At 43.6% G+C, this 19537-nt stretch overlaps 1 protein-coding gene across 2 annotated transcripts in view; it reads right to left on the reverse strand.

Annotated features, from left to right (window-relative positions):
• ARAF (A-Raf proto-oncogene, serine/threonine kinase) overlaps positions 1-19537 on the reverse strand; it is an 84942-nt gene that overhangs the window by 22177 nt on the left and 43228 nt on the right. For both annotated transcript variants that reach the window (XM_073599893.1, XM_073599894.1), the window contains 9 exons: positions 14720-14822; positions 14477-14628; positions 14276-14362; positions 14019-14157; positions 7918-7945; positions 7294-7412; positions 6982-7184; positions 6697-6873; positions 3407-3453 (listed from right to left, as the gene is read on the reverse strand). In XM_073599893.1, the coding sequence (XP_073455994.1) occupies positions 3407-3453; positions 6697-6873; positions 6982-7184; positions 7294-7412; positions 7918-7945; positions 14019-14157; positions 14276-14362; positions 14477-14628; positions 14720-14822 (1055 nt within the window). The remainder of the gene's footprint in view (positions 1-3406; positions 3454-6696; positions 6874-6981; positions 7185-7293; positions 7413-7917; positions 7946-14018; positions 14158-14275; positions 14363-14476; positions 14629-14719; positions 14823-19537) is intronic.

Here is a 19537-nt window from a genome sequence, read left to right on the forward strand (position 1 = left end):
AGCCTTGGACTACAAAAACGTCATCTTCACTCCAACTCTTTTTTATGATTGGGATGTATCAATGCCGCAAACCCCTTTGCCTTACATGCAGTTTTATACAACATGGTCAAGAAACCTTCACGATCAAAAATAAAACATACAAAATTTCGGAATTCTACACCTGTTCTACAGACCATGTAGTATACTGCCTGACCTGCCCCTGCGGCCTCCACTATGTAGGTCGAACTATACGCCCCCTATGCCAGCGTTTTGGAGAGCACCGCCGATTGACCGAAGCCGGTAAAGACCACCATAACGTCCCACAACATTTCACTCAACATCATCCTAAATCCATCGTAGGCCTAAAAGTATGGATCATCGAATCCATACCGAATCCAAACGTCTCTGCCAACGGGAGACTTATTGGATATACGCTCTTGACGTACTTTCGCCTGGAGGTATTAATGAAGAATTGGAAATTAGCACCTTACTCTAGATAATACTACATTTAATATACAGACTGTGATATTATGATGTCTATTTGTTATCCACTACTAGTATACTATCCACCTCTAACCTTCTAATTTTATCTTGTGTAAGTTATATGTTCTACTACAGTAAGTTATATGATCTACTACATCTAGTTGTTCATCTATCATTCATTCCCTCTTATTATAATATCCATACGTCATGGTGTTTGCCTGTTATACATGTACATATCTGCCATCTGTCACAGTCAAATATAATTATTGACAACTATAGGTACAATCTGTACTATTTGTAGAGCATCCATTACATCTTATTACCTATTCCTATAAGTAAATTCTTTATAGTAGATTTGTGACCTTATTTGCAGGTGCGTAAATGTCCGGCGGCCCCTGTAACACACCCGCATACTTATTTACAGTTTATTATCATCTATTATCGTCAGAGTATTGCTACAGGCATAATCTGTACTATTTGCATAAGCATCCACCACCTCCTTTTACCCTTCTGCTACAGCTTGCTACAGGCATAATCTGCACAATTCGTACAACTTGTATAAGCATCCACTTTTTTCCTCTACCTGTCTTTAGTCTATAGACGCCCGGCCGCCCTTGTAACACAACTATACACGTATTCATAGTTAAGTAATATTCAGCATTGTTTTATTATTGTTACAGACATAATCAGTACAATTCACACAACATCCACTATATACCATCGCTTATTCCTATTTTTAAAACCCCCTTTCAACAGATTTATTACTTCATGTGCATGTATATGGCCGCCTCTGTAACACAGGTGTATAGCCGCCCTTGTAACACAGCATATTTATTCATTGATAATTTAACATTAGACTTACGACCTTATTTGCATGTGTACAAACGGCCAGCTGCCTTTGTAACACGTGCACATAGACTCTTGGCCGCCCCTGTAACACGTGTATAAACACCTGGCCGCCCTTGTACCACGTCTGTATATTTATTCATTGTCAACTCAACATTAGACTTACGACCCTTTTTGCATATGTGCAAACGCCCAGACGCCTTTGTAACACATGCATATAGACACCCGGCCAACCATGTAACACACCTGTATACTGATTCAATGTCAACCTTACGTTTGTATACTTATTTATTATTGTTAATTTAACCACTGTCATCTGTGCCCTGTACCCCTGTGTCAAATTCCTTCAGGGACTTCATTGTATATAGCACTGACGTTAACGATCCAATTTGCGGGCGCACGGTCGTCTTGGCCGTCCTCGTAATACACTTGTCACTTCCCTTATCATTGTGTATTCAACATCTGCCCATACTCCTCCCCCTCACCATTCATAAGCCAGCTTGAGGAGTATGGGCGTAGGTCTGATGAAGGAGCTGCACATGCTCCGAAACACGTTACCACCCCCTTCTCTACACTGACACCATCAGCCTTGTGTGTCCCGCAGTGAATACAGGCTTCCCTGCTGTCTCCTCTCTCCAACACATATGAGAGAGGACGGCTCTACACGGCTCTCTACCACCATGCTGAGGACGGACACGTACCACAGATGAGGACTCCTGATTTTATCATGTCTTTTAACACGCAACGATCTTGTAAGTGCTTTTAACCCTTTGTGCACTTTATTAAATTTTGCATACTACACTTAGAGGCGCCTTTCTTTTCCATTGTCAGAAGCTGAATTGTGCTCTAAATATGTGTAGATTGCATTAAAAAATCGTAATAAGAAGAAGAAAGACAAAAGACCCTAAGAGGGTAAAAGCAGGATCTTTCATACCGTCATCTTTTAAAGTGGTTTCAAAGGCAAGTTTAAAAAAAAAACAAAACAAAAAAAAAAAAAAAAAACACACACAACATGTCATACTTACCTGCCCTGTGCAGTGGTTTTGAACAGATCAGCCCCGATCCTCTTCTCAGGTCCCCACGCCAGAGCTTCTGGCCCCTCCCTCCTGCCAAGTGCCCCCAGAGCAAACAGCTTGCTGTGGGGGCACCCAAGCAGACTCGCTCCCGTGCCACTGCTCTGTGTGTCCATTCAGACATAACCATGGCTCGGCCCTACCCTCTCTCTTTTCATTAGCTCACTGGCTGTGATTGACAGCAGTGGGAGCCAACAGAGAGCCAAGGCTTTCATGCACATCATTGGAGCTGCACACAGAAGGGGGGAGCTGAACACAAGGTTTTTTTTTACCTGCATGCATAGAATAGATGAAGATAAAAACCTTGAGCCTTTAAAACCATTTTAAAGCTTTCCAGCTTGACCATAGACTTTGCTCAATTACTACTTCTTCCCTCTTCACACCTCTTTAGCTGTCCTATTCACTACTCTTCCCTCCAAAGATAAAGCCCGGTACACACTGATTTTTTTTTCATTCAACCCAGCGGGCTGAACAAGAAAAAAAACTGAAGAGCTCGGGAGTAGATCCTGTACTAACTATACGATGTTAGTACAGCGATTTCCCCGCTGAGCTGTGTTCTGACAGGGGGACAGCACCCCCCACCCCCACCCAAGAACATGCCAGTCAGTGATCCCATTGGCTGAGAGCACTGATCAAATGCCGATCGGCAGACCTTTTTCAGCCATGCCCCTTTGACAAAAGCCGGATGTTCAGCCAGCATCTGTCCCCATGCCGTACACACACGCCGAATGTCAAACTGGAGAACTCCGTGGTGAAACGAGCCCTCTGTATCTACATTCACTTCTAGGTGCAGAATCCCCCAGAACCAAAGCAGGAAGCTGAAATCTTTTTTAAACTAGATTTAAATATTTTAAAAGTTTAAACATTCATTTTTGAGTATTGAAATGCCTATTTCCCATGACAAAATTCTTTATTTGTTCACAGATATACTGTGTCTACCTCTAGTGATAAAACATACAATTACAAAGGTTACCCAAAGTATACTAAACATTGCTCATGCAGTCACTTCTCTGATTACAGGATACTGTTGGATTTCAGGTCTCGATGAATGATGTTTTTAGCATGAAGATAACTAGGAAGGAAAGTAAAAGAAAATCATAATCAGAAAAGGAGACCGGGTCATACTGAGACAGTGGACAACATCCAGGCAATAAGTAAAATCAAATAGTGGGTGGGAGATGCTACCTAATTATGTTAGCACAGTTGCTGTAACTCTTAAGGCCATAACAATTTTCTGTAAAACATGCATTTGAGTTTGAAAAACAATTTTAGCTGTTGGTAGCAAAAAGAATAATATCTAACACAGGGTTTCCATCACTGCCACCTGAAGCCACACAAAACTTTGGGGGCCCAAAGAAACTACCTGCTCTGCTAGGATCACTTTAATTATTTTACAAACAATACTTTCCCCTTCTACTGGTGCAAACGTGGATTACAATATTGGGATTATGTGTAAATCATCTTATTTAGGATCTTGTATTTCTACCAATGATACAAAGACAACTTTGTTGGAACAGACAAAGACCAGCAGGGACAACTCGCAGGTGAAGTAAAATTTTAAAAAAGATGTTTTTTTTTCCCAGATGAAATACTTACCTAGGTGGATGCAGAATAAGACCAATGCTGCAGCTGTCCCCTGTTGCCTCTGCACTGAGAGCCGAGTCACCTAAGATCGCCGATGGCTCGGTTCTCTCACCTTCCCTGTCAGACAGCATCTCTCCTTCTCTGCTCCTCCGCACTCATTGGAGCGCTGAGATGTGGAGGGGCGGGGAGTGGCTGTCTCAGCGACTCTCTGAGGGCTGAGACTGCCCTCATTCCAGGCAGCTGCGGATCCAGACTTCCTAAGTCGGGATGGCGCGGTGCCTGGACTGATTGCAGTGACGTCAGCGGAGAGCGGACTTCAGACTGATCTCTGCTGAAAATGAGTCACAGGAGTGCAAAACAAATTGTACTCCTGTGACCCTTAGGAGAAGCCCAGCCTAAAAAGCTCAGGCTGGAATTCTCATTTAACATGGCAGATCTCACAGTTGGAGCATCCAAGAAATAAGGCCCCTTTCACAGGGGTAGGATCTGTTTTTCTCAGCAGACACAGACAAAGCCCACTTGGCTTTATGGGCAGTCAGATGTAAACGGACCAGTTGTTTACATCTGACTACCCTCTGATCTGATCTAGCCAGATGGAGGAGAACAGATCCCCTTCCATTTGTTTTTGCTGAATCGGATCAGATAGCAGGTAGGCAGGTGTAAATGAACACAAGCCCATTTACGTCCACCACTCCATAGAAGAGAATGGAGGATTCGATCGGACCGCTCGTGTGAAAGGGGCCTTAAAAGCTAGAGACTGACCAACTATACCCTAATATATATATATAGATATGTGTAACAATCAGCGCCACCAATTCCTATAAATAAAGTGTGCTAATAAATAAATATTCTAGTGCAAAATTATATGATTAACTAATTATCCACAGCTGCTGTAACACTCAGTGAATCACACCACCAAACAGTAAACAATTATTCTAATAGTGCAGTGCTGCCTCAAAAAACATCACTTGTGCATTTGCCTATATTATTAACCAGTCTTATGTGAACTAATAAATATGTGCTCAACGAATTTCCAATGTATATAGTTCATATATGTAAATCTTGATTGTTGTGAACTTCAGTCCTTATATACAAAAACACCACTGTGCTCCTCTGCTCTCCAACAGATCACCCTTAATTGTTCACTCCGTCACCAGCTGCAAAGACTACTCACCTCAAAATTGAGTTAAATTAACTCAGATATGGTCTTTCTTTCACTCCGCTGTGGTTTCTCTCCTCCACACCAGAAACACTGTGCTCTCGATTCAACAACCTCACAAGTGATTTCAGATGGATACAGATAATAATCTCTCATGTGAAGATTCCTTCTATACTCTCCTTCCTTTACTCCAGGGACTCCGCTCTGCTATTCATCTGGTACACGGCTCCATAGTAACATGCAATCATAAACAAGACTACAAAGTGCTCTCTGTATGCATATTAAAATAGCCCCAATACAAGATATCCTTAAAGAATTTGCATAAACACAGAATTAATTCTCATGTCTGCACGCTCACCATTGACACTCTCACATTGGCTGCGTGACGTCACTGGCTCAGCAACTCCCCTCTATATGCGTATTGCCCTCGGATTGGGCTTCTTCAATAGATACTGAAGGATACCGCAGATCTACTGAAGAAGCCCAATCAGAGGGCAATACGCATATAGAGGGGAGGTGCTGAGCCTGTGACGTCACGCACCCATTGTGAGAGAGTGTCAGTGGTGAGCGAGCAGACGTAAGAAATTTGTCCTTTGTATATGCAAATGTTTAAGGGATGTCTTGTTTTCCCGTATTGGGGCTATTTTAATAAATATGCATACAGAGAGCACTATGTAGTCTTGTTTATGATTGCATGTTACTATGGAGCCGTGTACCAGATGAATAGCAGAGCGGAGTCCCTGGAGTAAAGGAAGGAGAGTATAGAAAAAAATCTTTACACGAGAGATTATTATCTGTATCCATCTGAAATCACCTGTGAGGTTGTTGAATTGAGAGCACAGTGGTTCTGGTGTGGAGGAGAGAAACCACAGCGGAGTAAAAGAAAGACCATTTCTCAGTTCATTTAACTCAATTTTGAAGTTAGCAGGCATTGCAGCTGGTGACGGTGTGAACAATTAAGGGTGATCTGCTGGAGAGCAGAAGAGTACAGTGGTGTTTTTATATACAAGGACTGAAGTTCACAACAGTCAAGATTTAAATATATAAATATATATATATATATATAAATAAACTATATACATTGGAAATTCATTAGACCACATATTTATCAGTTTACATAAGACTGGTTAAGAATATAGCCAATTGCACAAGTGATATGTTTTTTTGAGGCAGCGCTGCACTATACCTTATAACCGTCTGGTGTGCGATTCTAATTTCCTCACCGGTCTGGTTGTAATAGTTTGATGAAAAACCTCCAAAAAAAACTTGTTTCACCCCGCACATACTGCAGCATTAGTAGGAGGATGTATAGCACAAAATCACAATACAAATGACTGCAATGTCAGCATACACACTGTAAAAACCTGCTTAAATTACAGCTACAATGCATTCTTGGATAGCCTCAAAAGATTACGATTTTACTAGTTGAGTTACCTTTTAACTGGCGAACTATGTACAGGACACAGACTAAACAACATTTTGTGCATATGAGAAACAATTTAGAAACAGGAACATATGAAGGGCAGAGAACACATTTCTGTTTTCCATGTGACAGACCATTACTACACTTACTCCATCCCTTGTGCTGTCTGCCTAGCAATGTCGATAAGCTGAAATATGTCAAATCTAGTCTCAAGTACATGCAGATGGCGGTACAGACTGCTTCCGTCACACCACTGGGTGATTATTGCAAAGGTAGGCTTTGTCATAAAGCCCATGAAAAGCAGAATGTTGACATGACGTGTCTTCCTGCGCAGGGAAATAAGGGAAAGGATGTTAGCCAAGACAAGAAAAAGTTACCTTCACTACAAAAATATTCCTGATCCTTACAAGCCACTGCCAACTCCGCTCACCCACCTCAGAACCTGCATCTCATTCTTAAAGGCCTGGATTTGCTCAGATGTTGGATTAGTTACTTTGAGAATCTTGACAGCCACGTCGCCGTGCCACTTGCCACGAAATACTGTGCCAAAGGAGCCTGCTCCAATGCGCTTCAGCATCACCACCTCACTGGAGTTCACTTCCCAGTAGTAGCTGGAATCTCTGTATCCCAGCTGTTTCTATAAAGAGGGCAAAAAATAAGGTTTGCTAACATTACTGATATCAAACACTCCTCAATCATCCATTTTATTACTAGAGCTCTAAGCTCCGATGGCCCTGATTACTCACCACTTTCTTCTTTTCATCTGATGCAGAAGTCTTTCTCTCTCTCGGAGTCTCAACAGGAGACTTTGCTGGAGGAGATTTACTCCCAAGAGGAACTCCAGTCTTCGGCGTCCCATCCCGAGCTACAAAAATACAAGACACAAGGATATAAAGAGATACAAACTATGTTTATTCTTCTTTTGTGCAATCGTGCAACAGTGGCTTGAATACGTAGTGACATTGAAGTACGCTAAACATAAACACAAAGCAGATGCCGCAAACAGAGAGTGCAGGATAAGAATGACAGATTGCACAGAAGAGGCAATGGAGAGAAACAGCCAAGGGTCAGAAAGCTTGGAACAGTAAACATAAAGGCCTTCATGATCAATGGGATAAATTAAGAAAGATGCGTTGCAAGGTTTTCACTTGAAGAACTGGATTGCATATGTTCAACACAAGAGGGGTTCCAAAGGGCACAAAGAGTAAGCACAAAGACAAGCTGAGACGGGCTTCAGGAGGGACTCAGAAATAGGGTGCCCAGGATTAGGTTTCAACAAAGCATGCAGACATATAGAAGCTGCAGATGTATACATATACATGTTCAGGGGCAGTAGGCACCAATGAATATGCATTTATATAGGTACTCACGAGTGACTGCGACGCTCCTCAATGCCTCCTGTACAAATGCGACAGAAAACAAAGCATTTGTAAGGAAAATCAGCAAATGGTTATCTCCTTCCTCTCTGTGTTACAAATGTCTTTGGTGCTTGTTTAAAGCTCTACCTACACAGAGAAAATCTACAGGTCTACTGAACACAAACAAACAATCTTGTCTGCTCATAGGGAAAACTAATGCTTGAATAAACAGAGGTTATCATTTGTAATTAAATTCACACATGAAGACTATTCTTTGAAACTATACCAGGTCTCAAAAGCATTTGAAAGAAATCTGCACTCATAACAAGAACACTGGAGCTGTGCAATTTCCAGTTCCAGTTTTGGTAAGTTAGAGCAGCAGTGGAAGAAGATGAGCCTGACTGGTGACTTAAGCAAAGCCTTTCCCTTTAACGAGTTGGTTCAACGTTAAAAAAAATAAATAATAAAAACCACCATAAAAAGGGGCCCCAGTATGTTAAAAAGCCTTATTTTGTGCTTAGTCACACCTTCATAGCTGCATGAAGCCTGGGCGAGAAGCTCCTACAGGTAACTGTGCCCCGTCCTATTTCCAGGACGCCTTAAAGTGGTTGTAAACCTTACATGAAATATGAACAAAGCATATCCCTCTATAGTGTGTACTTGTCTCAGTCCAGAGCACAAAGTGTTATTTCTGTCTGCTTTTTCCTCTGCTATCAGTATGAATTACTTCTGACAAGTTCTCCTGACACCAAGAGAAAAATTGTGACCTCCAGCTGATTGACAGCCTCAGCTTTATTCCTGTGCTGTGTGGAGGGGGTGTCTCTTCTCTCCAATCAGCTCTCAAAGCTCTCCTCACTGAGCTCTGAAGTGTGTAATATCAGCTCTCCGCCCCCTTTTTTTGAGCGCTCAGGCAAACTTTATAAATTCAGCACTATGAACGGATAAAGAGAAGACGGCAGATAAACCGGTACAACTTATGTAAAAGTATTTGTTTCATATCTATGTATCACCTGAAGCCAGTCACTACACTGGGTATATGTAAGGGTTTGCAATCACTTTAACCACTGGACACTTTACCCTAGCATCACAGGCGTCACCATTTTCTCTGTTTTAACTCTCTCTTGCACTTTCTCTTTCCATCTCTGACAGCACCATTGAGCTCAGACACTGCAGTGAGAATGTGAGCACACATCGCATGCACAGGGGTTTAAACAAGGAGAATGCTTTCTCCTGTGTTGCTAGGGATGAGCATCCATTTAGAGCAGGGGTAGGCAACCTTTTAAGCACAGTGTGCCGAAAAATGTTTTCAAAGAAATTGAGCGTGCCGATTTTAAATAAAATTTTAAAAAATGTCAACTTTACACTCTCAATCACGTAAAGGATTTCTTATAAAGTAAATGCTGTAAACTACTTTAGTAGTGAGAAATTAACATCCTGCACTCTCATGCCTCAGATCAGCCCCAATTCCTGCAACTCCACACCTCAGATCACTGCCCCCCCTGCACATCTGCCCCATCACTGTACCCCCCTAATCATCTGGCCCACCACTGTAACCCACCTGCTCATCTGTCTCATCGCTGAACCATCTTCTCATCTGTCCTAACACTAAACTTATCTGCTCATCTGCCCCACCACTGTAACCCCCTTTCTCATCTGCCCCACCACTGTACCTCCTGCACATCTGTCCCACCACTGTACCCCCTGCTCTTCTGCCCCACCACTGTAACCCTCTGCTCATGTGTTCCACTGATGTACCTTCTTTCTCCTCTGCACATCTGCCCCACCTCTGTACCCCCCTGCTCCTTTTGCCCCACCAATGTACCTCCTTTCTCCTCTGCCCAAACACTGAACCCCCCCTGCTCATCTTTCCTACCACTGTAACCCCCTTCTCATCTGGCCAAACACTGAACCCCCCCCCCCCCCGCTCATCTGTCCCACCACTATACCCCCCTGCTTTTCTGTCCCACCGCTGAACCCCCATCTCATCCCTCCTACCAATGTACCTCCTGCACATCTGCCCCACCACTGTACCCCTTTGCTCTTCTGTCCCACCACTGTAACCCCCTGCTCATCTGCAATGTACCCCCCTTTCTCAACTGCCCCACCACTGTACCCCCCCTGCACATCTGCTCCACCGCCGTATCCCCATGCTCTTCTGTCTCACTACTAAATCACCTTCTCATCTGTCCTAACACTGAACCCATCTGTTCATCTGCCCCACCAATACACCTCCTTTCACATCTTCTTCACTGCTCTACCACCCTGCTTTTCTGTCCCACCACTGAACCCCCTTCTCACCTGGCCCAACACTAAACCACCCTGCTCATCTGGCCCAACACTGAACCCCCCTGCTCATCTGCCCCAACAATGAATCCCCCTGCTCATCTGTCCCACTGCTGAACCCCACCTTCTCATCTCTTCCACCACTGTACCTCCCTGTACCCTCCTGCTCATCTGTCCAACCTCTGAAGCCCTCCGATGTACCCTCCTGCTCATCTGCTCCACTGCTGTACCCTCTTCTCATCTATGATATGCGAGATATGCAGAGTGGTGAAAGGAAGCCGAGATGACACATCTATCTGTCCTGGCACACTTATCCTGCTGATCCAACTCTCACATCCAGCCCACGTGCTTATATGTGGTGTATGTGATGTCACATACAAGCATCTGGAATGGATGTGCAATGATGAGCTCAGGTCAGGGGCATTTTCTGAAAGCAGTGGGCCTGTGTGCAGGATCATAAATCGGGCACCTGCAGCTGAGAAAAAGTGCGCGCTTTTCGCCACGGGAAAAGTTGGGTGTGATTTTAATTGCGCTGAATACTGGCTGTGGCTTAAAAGGGACACAGAGTTCAGGGGTTCAGTAGTAAGTGACGCAAAGGTTCAGGAATAATTTCAACAAAGTTCCCAGAAGCTCAACAGTAATTCCACAAACTGTCACCTGATTGTGGTTTTCGCAATTACAGGGAAATCCCTTCTTTCGAACCAAACGATGTTTCCCATCTTTTACGTTGTGTGGGGGCACAGTGCCTCCTCCTCAGTACAGGTGCAGCGTGGGGAATTCTGAAATTGGAATATATAAGTGTTTCACTGACACTTCCCTGCGCTGCTCTGCTGATGGGGAGGGAGTCGAGTGCCAGCAAAAGAGGCTTTGTGTGCCGGGGGTTGCCTACCCCTGATTTAGAGCATTCTAGTAAAAAGGACAGCAGGGGGCACAGCTACCCTAAATGTTTTTTGGACAGATTTTGGGGGGTGCAAATGGCCTACAAGTATGGCTATTTAAGCACAATATATCAAAGCTTCATAGGATTTTCTTTTGTAACACTGATCTGGTTAGCTAACCCTTTAAGAATCTTAGATAAACTGCCAGTCTACTGGGATTGGCTGAACTGGATCTGGACTTCAGTTGTTGAAAAAGTAGGCAGTAGACAGATAGTGTCCTTTATGTACAAAACAACACTTCAATATCCAGACTAAACCTGTTGTGCTTTATGCACAGAAAACGGAAAATCCTGCAAGCTTTCTGAAGATATAATGAAGCATGATAAAGGAACGGACAATGGAAGTTTGAAGATGGCAGAACTTATCTGTTATATTTTACAACAGAAATATAACCTACATCTGAGCATTGCTCATCAACCAAACTAAAAAAGCTTTATGCTACGCTCTCAGGGGACTTGGCTAATACTCCATATTATCAAACTGGTAGTAACGATTATTGTTAGTGTCGCACCAGCCTCACCAAGCACAGTCCTCCCTTCTAGTGTCACACCAGTCTCACCAAGCACAGTCCTCCCTTCTAGTGTCACACCAGCCTCACCAAGCACAGTCCTCCCTTCTAGTGTCACACCAGCCTCACCAAGCACAGTCCTCCCTTCTAGTGTCACACCAGCCTCACCAAGCACAGTCCTCCCTTCTAGTGTCACACCAGCCTCACCAAGCACAGTCCTCCCTTCTAGTGTCACACCAGCCTCACCAAGCACAGTCCTCCCTTCTAGTGTCACACCAGCCTCACCAAGAACAGTCCTCCCTTCTAGTGTCACACCAGCCTCACCAAGCACAGTCCTCCCTTCTAGTGTCACACCAGTCTCACCAAGCACAGTCCTCCCTTCTAGTGTCACACCAGCCTTGCCAAGCACAGTCCTCCCTTCTAGTGTTACACCAACCTCGCCAAGCACAGTCCTCCCTTCTAGTGTCACACCAGCCTCACCAAGCACAGTCCTCCCTTCTAGTGTCACACCAGCCTCACCAAGCACAGTCCTCCCTTCTAGTGTCACACAAAGCACAGTCCTCCCTTCTAGTGTCACACCAGTCTCACCAAGCACAGTCCTTCCTTCTAGTGTCACACCAGCCTCACCAAGCACAGTCCTCCCTTCTAGTGTCACACCAGCCTCATTAAGCGCATTCCTCCCTTCTAATGTCACACCAGCTTCATTAGGCACAGTCCGCCCTTCTGGTCTCACACCAGTCTCATCAAACACAGTCCTCCCTTCTAGTGTCACACCAGCCTCACACCAAACACTTGCTACGCAAACCATCAATACTTCACACACACACACACACACACACACACACACACACACACACACAGAACTCTGTTGGAGTCATAAATGTTGACTGCAAAGCCCTTCACACAATTAAAATAAAATGTCTATCATAAGAAAAAATAATATGTAAACTACCACTGCTGCCATGCTCCTAAAAATGCTAGTAGTTGCCTGGCTGTTAAGCTAATTTCACAGGTTTGCCTGTGGTAGACCCAGATAAAACTGGTGAATTAGGTGATCTGACTTCTGGGACAGTAACTCAAAATTCTAATGGAAACCGGTGGTAATGTAAAGATAGTAGTGGGCACTGGTGACTTGGCACTTACAAGGTTTAGGCTTTGATCCTCATTTGGTCTATCCAATTAGTTACTGACCTGAACCTAGTATGCATAAGTTCAGACTTTACTGGCCAAATGCTTGTTCTAATGAAGTGACTCACTAGGAAATAAGGAAAAGAGAAGGGTGACAACCTTCCAGCAAGCACCTTTGGAGGAAGACTTACTATTTGCACAACTTAAAAATCATTCTCCAAATCCTCCCAGCACTAAGCGTATGAAGCATATTGGTCCCTTTCTGATCTGTAGCCTCCTTGTACATAACAAACACATTTTTATTTCTGTTTGTGTTGCAGCTCCACCCTAGGCTGAAGCACAATTTATGGGTGTAGCTAAAAAGGGGGGGGGGGGCGCTACAGCACAGCATATGTCCCCTGAACACAGACTGTGCATTTGGGGGATACATCCCTGTATGCGAGTACCAAACAATGTACAGCTGCTGTGTATCCTTGATTTTTCCATGCAACTGGCAGTGGGCTTTACACTGCACCTGTGTCTTGGGGGGTGCCCAAAAATTTTGGTTTTGTACGCTGTGTGGGCCAAACCACCTGCCTGCATATGGCAATACATTACAACAACAGATAGATCACACAGCCCCCGTGGCACTGACCGTCTCCAGTGTGAACTTGCTAACAGAGACAAGCGCTGTCAATCAGCCCTTGTTAAGTATTTATCTCCTTACTAGCAGCACGGTCAGAGAGTGGGGAAGGTGTGGTGAGCTGACTGATTATGTTGCTGTGCAACCACAGGACAGATCTGAACCAAGTGCTAAATGCACTTGGTCCCCTAGGGGTTTAATAAAGATTTTAAAACAAGTCCATGATGGAACCTCCAACATTTTTATGCTGATGGATTCCCTTTAAAAATGGAAAGAGACAAACATTTTCAGCAGAAAGTCAGCAATTAAGCACATCCTGTGTTTAAAGGGGTTTTCCTCCCAGCTGTAGCAGAAGGCAGATGCCCATTGCCAAAACCAATTCCATTACACTTATCAGAAATCTTCTACGGACTCTCAAAAGCTGAAAAGTAACTAGCACAGTCCCTACATAAACAGTGAGCAAGAAGAGTCGTGTTAAAACAATCATTGGGGGCATCTACCACATGTTTCAAGAGATCAGTTGAAGCTAGAGGGTGAAAAGACTTACATTTTACAGGAAGAAAAAAAAATGTATACTAGTATTTCCCTTTCTCTATAATAGTAAGAAGAATCCAGTCTCTCCCTGGCAGGGTACCTCAATAATGCTGTTATCCACGGGGCCAGTGGTGCTGTCAATATGAACGTTGGGGGTGGAGGTGGAGCGATGCCGTTGCAGGGGTTGACCCTCGCTGGGGAATGAAAAGGAAGCAGCTCCAGGGTGCTGTGTCCGGGGGCTGCGGGAAGGGAGAGATGGAATGGGGTGGGCACCAGGGACATCAAACAGAAATGGCACAGAAATGAAGAGGAGAAAAGTTGTGACAGGATAGAAGAGGAAGTGGTGGGTATTGTTACCTGGTGGATGGCTGCGGGGTGTAGAGTTCATGGATAATGCCAGGGGATTGATCATTGTACTGGAAATCCGTATAACTGCCTGCCGGCCTGGAAAGGTGCACACAGTGTGTGTTATGAACTTGTAGCCTGTATCTCTCAGATGTCCAAAATTGTTTAGTGACAGTTATAGGAAATTGTAGGATAAGCCTGATCCCTACTTACTTGGGCAGTTTGGCCATGTCCACGCAGGCAGTGGGCACTTTACTGCTGCAGTGCTGGTGAAATTTGTAGCCACATGTCTGACAGCGGAAACCGTTGAACAGGAATTTCAGGCAGAAGTCACAGAATGCCAGGTTGAAATGTGTTTTCCTCACCTGGGAAACAGGGAACAAGCATAGGTCATCAGAATGACAGGGTTAAGCATATAGAGATAAAGACAGTTAAAAGCACCTAATGATGACTCACAAAATTGTGCATAGATAGAGGGACATCGGCGAGAACCTCCACCATCAACTCCTCTCCTACCAGTGGGGTGATATCCGTCTCCCAGTCTGTTAAAGTTTTTCGCCTGCATTATAAAAAATTAGAAGCTGTTTAATAAAAAAGCACTAGTGGTAGGGTTCAAATGTCTTCTACTTGTGGTCATAGAAATGGCAAAGTTGGAACATGGGTGACCACGTTTTGTTATGCAGAAATTAAATTTACCCAATGAAATCAAAGTAATTGTCACACATTAGAAACCCAGGCCAGAAATAAACAAATGTCAGAATAGGACTCGTTTCTCGATTTCACATGTGGTCTGCGTGTTTTCACGTCATCACTGTCAAATGAGGTTCAGGGTATGACACATGCTAACAACAGTATCATTCTGCTTTAATAAATGAGGGGGATTCGCTGCCCAGGAATCAATGTACTGGTGGCAAATCTACAGAAAAAAAATGTTGACTGATGACTAAAACGGGATGCGGGTGACATGTCCTTTAAGGCCAGTTTATAATAGATGCCTGAAAGATCCTGGATCTAGAGGAGGTATCTCGGTACTGTACTCCTTGTTCTTTAGTCCTACTATCAAACTTACTTATCAGGCTGCTTGAGAAGCAGACCCGGGGGAGGAGATAAAAAACAAAAAAAACAAAACAAAAAAAAAAAAAAAAAAACAAAAAAAAAAAAAAAAAAAAGGAGGAGTGGCTGCGATGGTTGACCATGGTGCACAACACCATGTTGTGTTGAAGCAAATTACAACATTTATCCCATTGGTTTTTAGTGCCGGCGAGGTTAGCAAAAATTCATCCTCATGCCTCCCTTCATTATTTACGAGGGTGTCGGCAGGAGGGAAGCATATTTCACATCTGGTGGTCCTGTCCGAAGGTTTATGAGATTTTTGGATCAGGTATTCAACCTTCATTACTCGGTAACCAAAGTTAATATATCCAGAAATGCCAGGGCGGCACTGTTTACGGATCTTTCGGATGAGATCCTCAGACATCTTTGAACACTCGCTTATTTAATTTTGTTGGCTGCTAAAATCACCATAGCGTGGGCATGGAAAACCCCAGTTGTTTCCTTCCTGTTGGTCAAACATAAAATATCTTGGATCATGCTTCATGAGCAGTTGGTGAGTATTTTGAGGGATAAATAAACTAGTTTTGAAGGGGTTTGAAAACCCTGGATAAGGCACCTTCAATCCTCTGTTTGAATTATATACAGTGCATCTGGAAAGTATTCACAGCGCTTCACTATTCTGCATTTTGTTATGTTACAGCCTTATTCCAAAATGGATTAAATTCATTATTTTAATTCTATAAACAATACCTCATAATGACAACATGAAAGATGTTTGTTTGAAATCTTTGCAAATTTATAAAAAATAAATAATAATAATAATAAAAAAAAAAAAATCACATGTATACGAGTATTCACAGTCTGCCATGACACTCAAAATTGAGCTCAGGTTCATCCTGTTTCCACTGATCATCCTTGAGATGTTTCTACAACTTGACTGGAGTCCACCTGTGGTAAATTAGGTTGATTTAACACTATTTGGAAAGGCACGCATCTGTCTATATAAAAGGTCCCACAGTTAACAGTGCATGTCAGAGCACAAACCAAGCCATGAAGTCCAAGGAATTGTCTGTAGACCTCTGAGACAGGATTGTATCGAGGCACAGATCTGGATAAGGGTACAAAAAAATGTCTGCAGCATTGAAGGTCCCAATGAGCACAGTGGCCTTCATCATCCATAAATTGAAGAAGTTTGGAACCACCAGGACTCTTCCCAAAGCGGGCCGGCTGGCCAAACTGAGTGGTCGGGGGAGAAGGGCCTTAGTCAGGGAGGTGACCAAGCACCCGATGGTCACTCTGACAGAGCTCCAGCATTTCTCTGTGGAGAGAGGAGAATCTTCTAGAAGAATCACCATCTCTGCAGCACTCCACCAATCAGGCGTGTATGGTAGAGTGGCCAGACGGAAGCCACTCCTTAGTAAAAGGTACATGACAGCCCATCTGGATTTTGCCAAAAGGCGCCTGAAGTACTCTGACCATGAGAAACAAAATTCTCTGGTCTGATAAAACAAAGATTGAATTCTTTGGCCTGAATGGCAAGCGTCACGTCTGGAGGAAACCAGGCACCACTCATCACCTGGCCAATACCATCCCTACAGTGAAGCATGGTGGTGGCAGCATCATGCTGTTGAGATGTTTTTCAGCGGCAGGAACTGGGCGACTAGTCAGAATCGAGGAAAAGATGAATGCAGCAATGTACAAAGACATCCTTGATGAAAACCTGCTCCAGAGTGCTCTGGACCTCGGACTGGGGCGAAGGTTCATTTTCCAACAGGACAATGATCCTAAGCACAGAGCCAAGATAACAAGGGAGTGGCTATGGGACAACTCTATGAATGTCCTTGAGTGGCCCAGCCAGAGCACAGACTTGAACCCAATTGAACATCTCTGGAAAGATCTGAAAATGGCTGTGCACCGACACTCCCCACCCAACCTGATGGTGCTTGAGAGGTCCTGCAAAAAAGAATAGGAGAAACTGCCCAAAAATAGCTGTGCCAAGCTTGTAGCATCATACTCAAAGACTTGAGACTGTAATTGGTGCCAAAGGTGCTTCAACAAAGAATTGAGCAAAGGCTGTGAATACTTATGTACGTGAATTTTTTCGTTTTTTATTTTTAATAAATTTGCAAAGATTTCAAACAAACTTCTTTCACGTTGTCATTATGGGGAATTGTCTGTAGAATTTTGAGGAAAATAATGAATTGAATATATTTTGGAATAAAGCTGTAACATAACAAAATGTGGAAAAAGTGAAGCGATGTGAATACTTTCCAGATGCACTGTATCTAGGTTTTGGGGTGGCTGGGTTTCTGTTCAACTTTTTTTTCTTCCACGCTTACTTGCGTTTCTCCTGGATTTGAACTGGGTGTAGGTTTTCAAGCCTTATTATATTTGGGCTGATTTGCACCACATAAGTAGTTGTGGTACCCTATTTTGAAGGCAACTAGAACCATGTACTAAACAAATTTGTTTCACCCTACCCCTCCCTTTGGAGTGGAAGACCCATTGTGGATATATTGTTTGACATCATGACTTTATGACAATGCTCCCATGTTATACACTTGGGCAATTTTAGCCCTGTCTTTTATATTCAGTTTATAAAAAGTTTAAACCACTAGGCGTCTGCACTACAGCCGAAAGACGGCTACAGCGCGGACTCCAATTGCCGGGAGGGCGTCCCTGGACGTCCTCCTGTTCACTTCCGTGTTGCGCGCTCCCGCGGGCGCGCGTTGGGGAAGTTTTGTGCTGGCCGTGTCCCTCGGACATAGCCAGTCACAGATCGCCGTAAACGGCCAATGACAGCAGCCGTTTACAGTGCGATCGCTCTGCCAATGAGAGAGGATCTCATATGTAAACATATGAGATCCTCTCTCATCGCCGGCTCTCCCTCCTCACACAGCGACAGCGTGTGAGGAGGGAGAGCGAACCGCTGCGGCGGTAAACAGAAAAAAAAAAAAAAAGAAAAAAAAAGTGTCAGCAATGTTATCTGTCCTGCCATCTGTCCCTGCCATCTGTCCCTGCTGTCATGTCCCCAGTGCCATCTGTCCCCAGTGCCACGTATTAGTGCCATCTGTCATCAGTGCCACGTATTAGTGCCATCTGTCATCAGTGCCACGTATTAGTGCCATCTGTCATCAGTGCCACGTATTAGTGCCATCTGTCATCAGTGCCACGTATTAGTGCCATCTGTCATCAGTGCCACGTATTAGTGCCATCTGTCATCAGTGTCACGTGTCATCAGTGCCACGTATTAGTGCCATCTGTCATCAGTGCCACGTATTAGTGCCATCTGTCATCAGTGCCACGTATTAGTGCCATCTGTCATCAGTGCCACATCAGTGTCAGTGCCACGTATCAGTGCCATCTGTCATCAGTGCCACGTATCCGTGCCATTTGTCATCAGTGTCACATGTCATTGTCCTGGTTCTCCAGGGCCTTCAAAAGTGTAATAGGTAGTCAACAAATTAGATGTGTAATTTATGCTCCTAGAACACGTGATGGTGCTCCCTGCATGTTGGGACTCTGTATGTGGCCAGGCTGTGAAAAAGTCCCACACATGTGGCATCGTAATACTCAGGAGGAGTAGCAGAATGTATTTTGGGGCGTTATTTGTGGTATACACATGCCATGTGAAAGAAATAACCTATTACAATGACAATTTTGTGGGGAAAAAAAAAAATCTTCATTTTGCAAAGAATTGTGGGAAAAAATGACAACATCAAAAACCTCCCCATGCCTCTTACTAAATAGCTTGGAATGTCTACTTTCAAAAAAGGGGTTATTTGGGGGGTATTTGTACTTTCCTGACTTGTTCAGGTCGCAAGAAATGAGATAGGCCACCAGTATGTCAGGTGTGATCAATTTTTTATGATTTGCACCACAGCTTGTAGACTCTATAACTTTCACAAAGACCAAATAATATCCACTAATTTGGGTTATTTTTACCAAAGATATGTAGCAGTATAAATTGTGGCCAAAATTTATGAAGAAAAATTACTAATTTGCAAAATTTTATCACAGAAACAAAGAAAAATGCGTTTTTTTTCAAAATTTTTGGTCTTTTTTCATTTATAGTGCTCAAAATAAAAAACCCAGAGGTGATCAAATACCACCAAAATAAAGCTCTATTTCTATGAAAAAAAAGGACAAAAAATTCATTTGGGTACAGTATTGTATGACTGAGTAATTGTCATTCAAAGTGTGAGAGCGCTGAAAGCTGAA

This window comes from Aquarana catesbeiana, linkage group LG09 (assembly GCF_042186555.1).
Source record: "Aquarana catesbeiana isolate 2022-GZ linkage group LG09, ASM4218655v1, whole genome shotgun sequence".
NCBI lineage: Eukaryota > Metazoa > Chordata > Amphibia > Anura > Ranidae > Aquarana > Aquarana catesbeiana.